Below are 5,680 nucleotides of genomic sequence, written 5' to 3' on the forward strand. Positions count from 1 at the left end.
GCAAAGCCTGGGGGTGGAATGCAGGGTGCTGGGGAAAATTCTGTTGGTGGGGTGCAGTGTGCCGGGGTAAAACCTGGTGGTGGGGTGCAGTGTGCCGTGGCAAAGCCTGGAGGTGAGGTACAGTGTGCCGTGGCAAAGCCTGTTGGTGGCGGACAAAGTGAAGATCAGTCTATTGTTGGGTTTTGTACATACATGTTTAGGGATTGACTAGGAATGCCTTGGAGATCGACCAATCGATTGCGATTGGCCGGTTGGTGACCACTGCTTGTACTTTACTGGATTTATACTTGGGAGAAAGCTTTTCAACAGGAAAAGTTCAACAATCTCTGGAGGACGTCTTTAACTTAATTACCAAACTGTCTAGTTACAGAACTTGAGCCAGTAAGTAACATTACAGTGAAAAATGATCACCTGTCAAAGTGATTGTGACAGTGTAACTCACCTGACTGAAGGACAAGTGTTTCATCCAAAACCTGAAGGTTGACTGGATTAGTGGTCAGGGTTGTTGTGATGTCTACCACTTTATCAGGGTTAGGGGTCTCTAGGATTGCCAGGTTCAAGTCCACAGACTGAAAGCAACAAGAACACAATATTTAACAGAACATTTTCTACATTTCATATCTCCTTTTTCACAACATTGACATTTATTGTTTTTTTTTATCAGAGATAATTTAATGAGTGGACTTTCATAAAGATTAACACGGGAAATTATCGCTTACTCCATTGCTGCCTGAATCTTCAGCCTCGTCGAAGTTTGCTGTTGAGGGGAGCATCTTGGGGCACATCTTCTTTGCAAACATTTTGGCCACCACTAAACATCTCTCCTCATCACATGTGAAGGCTTCAATCCCCAGGCACTGGGATGATGGGTACCTCTTCATGTACTCCCAGTAGAAGGTGTAAGCCCAGTACTTCTTACTGTCAGAGTCGGTACATTTCTCCAGCTCCTCATTAAAGATGTTGCGGAATCTGGCAGTGATGCTTTGAAACAGCGTGCAGATACGATCGGTGATAGTCAGGAACTCTGACTCAAGGTCCTCTGACGAAGGAGGGAGCCTCTCCAAGAATAGCAGGACCATTTGTTTCAGGATGACTTTGGTGCCAAAGCCCTGCATGGCATTAGCGGCAAAGCTTGGCGACGAGGTGCAGGTTGCCAGGGCAAAGCCTGGGGGTGGAATGCAGGGTGCTGGGGAAAAGCCTGGTGGTGGGGTGCAGTGTGCCGTGGCAAAGCCTGTTGGTGGCGAACAAAGTGAAGATCAGTCTTAAATAAAAACTTTAAGGCTTTATTGTTGGGTTGTTTACATACATGTTTGGTGATTGACTAGGAATGCCTTGGAGATCGACCAGTCGATTGCGATTGGCCGGTTGGTGACCACTGCTTTAGTGTGTGTAATTTACTGGATTTATACTTGGGATATCGCTTTTCAACAGGAAAAGTTCAACATTCTCTGGAGGACGTCTTTAACTTAATTACCAAACTGTCTAGTTATTAAACTTGAGCCAGTAAGTAACATTACAGTGAAAAATGATCACCTGTCAAAGTGATTGTGACAGTGTAACTCACCTGACTGAAGAACAAGTGTTTCATCCAAAACCTCAAGGTTGACTGGATTAGTGGTCAGGGTTGTTGTGATGTCTACCACTTTATCAGGGTTAGGGGTCTCTGGGATTGCCCGGATCAAGTCCACAGACTGAAAGCAACAAGAACACAATATTTAACAAAACATGTGTTACATTTCATATCTCCTCTTTACCAACATGTATTTGTATTTTTATCAGAGAAAATTGAATGAGTGGACTTTCATAAGGATAAACACTTGTGATCGTTGCTTACCCCACTGCTCCCTACTTCATCCAAATAGAAGTCTTCCACTGAGAGGAGCATCTCTAGCTGGAGATTGTTCAGCAATATTCTGCCGATTATGTTGGTCACCACTAAAAATCTATCCTCATCAAATGAGAAGGCTTCAATCCCCTGGGGTGATGGGTACATCTTCATGTACTCGCAGTAGAAAGTGTCAGCCCAGATGCTCTTACTATAAGAGTCGATACACTTCTCCAGCTCCTTGTTGACGATGTTGTTGGATCTGGCAGTGATGCTCTGAATTAGAGTGCAGATATGATCCGCGATAGTGAGTGATGGGTGGCATGACGCCTGGGGAAAGCCTGGTGGTGGGGGACAGGATGCCTGGGAAAATCCTGGTGGTGGGGGGCACAATGCAAGGGCAAAGCCTGGTGGTGGCTGGCAGGATGCCTGGGCAAAGCCTGGTGGTGGGGGGCATGATGTCGGGGCAAAGCCTGGTGGTGGGGCGCATGATGTCGGGGCAAAGCCTGGTGGTGGGGGGCAGGATGCCATGGCAAAGCCTGGTGGTGGTGGGCAGGATAGAGGGGCAAAGCCTGGTGGTGGGGGGCAGCATAGAAGGGCAAAGGCTGGTGGTGGGGGACAGGATAGAGGGGCAAAGCCTGGTGGTGGGGGGCAGGATAGAGGGGCAAAGCCTGGTGGTGGGGGGCAGGATAGAGGGGCAAAGCCTGGTGGTGGGGGGCAGGATAGAGGGGCAAAGCCTGGTGGTGGGGGGCAGGATAGAAGGGCAAAGCCTGGTGGTGGAGGGCAGGATAGAAGGGCAAAGTATGGTGGTAGGGGGCATGATAGAGAGGCAAAGCCTCGTGGTGGGGGGCATGATAGAGGGGCAAAGCCTGGCGGTGGGGGACATGATGCCGGGGCAAATCCCAGTGGTGGGGTGCAGGATGCAGTGGCAATTCCTGGGGGTAATATGCATGGTGCCCGGGCAAAGCCTGCAGGTGGAATGCAGGGTGCTGAGTGTTTTACCACAACATTCCCTTGAAATTAGAAGGAGAAAATCATTCTCATACAAACACAACTTATTACGAAACTGTCTAGTTTCAAAACATTAGCTAATAAGTTATATTACAGTAGGACAAGGACACCTGTTAAAGTGATCCGTGTCAATTTAATTCACCTGACTGGAGGTCAACTGGAGTCGTGGTCATGGTTGTTGTAATGTTGTCCACTTTGACGGGGTTAGTGATTAGGGGTGCTGTTACAGACTGAAAGCAACAAGGACATCATATTTAACGTAATATTTGCGACATTGCAAATCTTTTTTACCAACAACAACAACAAAAATGCTTTGTATGAGTGGACTTTCATAAAGATAAACACTTGTAATCATTGCTCACCTCACTGCTCCCTGAAGCTGGTGTCCCTTCATCCACGTCCTTCAGCTTTACCAGCTCCTCGACCACATGGTGAACCATGTGCCTCGTTAGCATGGTGGCCCTGGCAGATGTTGCAAACTTTAGTACCAGCTCTGTGCCAGTATAGTGGTGAAGATAAGTATGGATGTTTGTCACCATCTCAAGGATCTGGTACCAGCCAATGTGCCAGTTGGCCTTGCCCCTTTTCTTTGTGACTTTGACCCCACACAGTGACAGCTGGTGGATTATGTCGTTTATGAGGGGCCAGTAATGAAGATTGATGTCTTCCTCTATGTGGCCTTCGAAGACTACATAAACTATCATACCAATGATGTTCCTCAGGAGCTCCGAGGAGATTACCAGCTGGTCAGGGCACTTTGGACGAACCTCGCTCGCCTTGGGCTCTGATATCCAGCTGCGGATAGAGCTTAATGGAATGTAGTCAGCAGGAGCTTCAAACAGCCTCTGGACTTTGGTGCTCACAGCTTCAATGATGGTGCTGATCAAGGTGGAACTTTGAGTGAAAAGAGCTCTCCTAAGGTCCTCAGGGCTGCTTAGGCACTGGATCTTACGGTTGAGTGAGTGGACCATCCTGACACCAGTGGAACGGGAGTAGTAGACTTGAGCGACAGGAGGAGCCTTCAGAACTCTAGAGAGGTTCTCCACTACTGCCAGCACTATGGTGACACTCATGTCGCTCAGGGCCATGGAGGACCGGTCACAGGGGCTTTCCATCTGGCAGGACCAGAGGGCCTGGAGCAGCCTGGACACGATGTCCACCACCACCTTAGAGGGACAGCACAGCTCGGAGTACGGCTGGAAGGCCAGGCTCTGGGAAATGCTCTTTAGAGCTCTTACAACTTCATCGCAGACCTCAGGGTTTCTAAAATATACAAGCCAGATAGAGACAAGAGGAAACACTTTTATGCAGATTGAAACGCATCCTCTGTAAGGAATGTGCTACATACAGTAAATGAAGTGTGATTGATATCGGCCCCTGCACTCGTCATTTCATTTAGCATCAGTGGATGGATAGAATAATACATAAACCAAACACCTGTAACATAAAGAGTGAATGTGACTCACAGGTAGGAGAGATCAGCAGTAAAGTCAAGTGAGTTAATGGCCTGACTAAGGTCGGTGGCCAACTCAGTAAAAGCCTCATGTTCAACGTCCCTCATTCTGAGTTGAGTGTTCACCTCCCAGGTCTGTCACAGGAAACAGGGGGTGCCATTAATGCCCATAGCAGTGAGGGGAAAATATTGATATCAATGTACCATGAGCCAATGCTAAATAAGGACATTGTTTATTAGAAAGGATAACTCACTAACTGTATATTATCTCCACTTAACTTATATTGTAGACATCTTTCTAATCTCTTACCAGGTGACTTATGTCATTCCCTTCCTCTGCTTCCTTTCTGAACCTTAAAATCAAATACAGAGCAACTGAACATTCCTGCCTTTTTTATCCTTCCTCTACTTTCACATTGATTTCCCATTGAGCCTATGACAGTGATTCAGTGGCGTAGCCATGACATTTGTTGATGGGTGGGCCTGCAGACATTTGGGTGGGCCAGAAACTTCCTGCTATTGTACACATTTTGCCATGAGGCTGAGAGAAAATGTTGCATTTTTAAAACTAACCGAAGCTACAATATAGATATGTTGACTGATAAAGGCACTGAATTATGAGCTGTCTTGTTTTCTAAATGAACAAATGAAATAGGTAGTGGCATGGTGCCACTATATATGCCTCAATGCAGCCATATTTGTGGCTTATTGGGAGTGTGGCTTTCAGTTAGTTATTTTTGGCAACCCTTCCCGTGAGAGTGAATGTCATTCCAGATCATGTGTTCTCTTATATTTCATCAAATTTGTGCACTGATTGCTATGAACTCTATCTGATGGTGTTTGTATGTTTAGGTAAAAAAGAAAAAACATGGCATTGAGGTCCTATAAAATTAGAGGGGCTCTGTCATATACCCTCAAAGTTACAGAATGGGAGGAAAATAAATAAGAAATGGAGTGAACTGCAGTACAGCAGCCTGGCCTTAAATACTAGACAGAACAGAGTCAATTTTAATATGTGATACTCAAATGAGTATGATATGTATTTTACCTTTATTTAACTAGGCAAGTCAGTTAAGAACAAATTCTTATTTTCAATGACGGCCAAGGAACAGTGGGTTAACTGCCTGTTCAGGGATAGAACGACAGATTTGTACCTGTCAGCTCGGGGATATGAACTTGCAACCTTTCGGTTACTAGTCCAACACTCTAACAACTAGGCTACCCTGACGCCCCAATGATGATATGTTACGTTGTACATAACAAATAAGGGTTTTTAAGCCAAAAACAAAATGAGGGAGGTTGGTTGGGGAAGACCCAAAGGCTGCGTGTTTGAATCACAACATGGACAACTTCATCATTTTAGCTAATTAGCAACTTTGCAACTACTTAGC

The 5,680-nt window shown here is 46.0% G+C and overlaps 2 protein-coding genes across 2 annotated transcripts; both read right to left on the reverse strand.

Annotated features, from left to right (window-relative positions):
* Positions 1-1,408: 1,408 nt before the first annotated feature.
* On the reverse strand, positions 1,409-2,895 carry LOC149974455 (uncharacterized). Its single transcript, XM_090212672.1, has 2 exons — positions 1,835-2,895; positions 1,409-1,691 (listed from the first exon to the last, which is right to left on the reverse strand). The coding sequence occupies exons 1-2, from the start codon at positions 2,354-2,356 to the stop codon at positions 1,530-1,532; spliced, it is 684 nt and encodes a 227-aa protein (XP_090068798.1). The 5' UTR covers positions 2,357-2,895; the 3' UTR covers positions 1,409-1,529.
* Positions 2,846-4,093, reverse strand: LOC149974456 (uncharacterized). Its single transcript, XM_090212671.1, has 2 exons — positions 3,199-4,093; positions 2,846-3,066 (listed from the first exon to the last, which is right to left on the reverse strand). Exons 1-2 carry the CDS (start codon positions 3,949-3,951, stop codon positions 2,965-2,967), a joined length of 855 nt encoding a protein of 284 aa, XP_090068797.1. The 5' UTR covers positions 3,952-4,093; the 3' UTR covers positions 2,846-2,964.
* Between the last annotated feature and the right edge of the window lie 1,587 nt (positions 4,094-5,680).

The sequence above is a fragment of the Oncorhynchus mykiss genome, chromosome 20, assembly GCF_057628025.1.
Source record: "Oncorhynchus mykiss isolate SJ-2025 chromosome 20, ASM5762802v1, whole genome shotgun sequence".
Lineage (NCBI taxonomy): Eukaryota > Metazoa > Chordata > Actinopteri > Salmoniformes > Salmonidae > Oncorhynchus > Oncorhynchus mykiss.

Coding starts and splice junctions, on each gene's coding strand:
- LOC149974455 (XM_090212672.1), bottom strand. CDS start 2,356: ATGGCATCCTGCCCCCCACCACCAGGCTTTGCCCCGACATCATGCGCC. Junction 1,692..1,834: donor ATGAAGTAGGGAGCAGTGGG/GTAAGCAACGAT, acceptor TGTTGCTTTCAG/TCTGTGGACTTGATCCGGGC.
- LOC149974456 (XM_090212671.1), bottom strand. CDS start 3,951: ATGGAAAGCCCCTGTGACCGGTCCTCCATGGCCCTGAGCGACATGAGT. Junction 3,067..3,198: donor CAGCTTCAGGGAGCAGTGAG/GTGAGCAATGAT, acceptor TGTTGCTTTCAG/TCTGTAACAGCACCCCTAAT.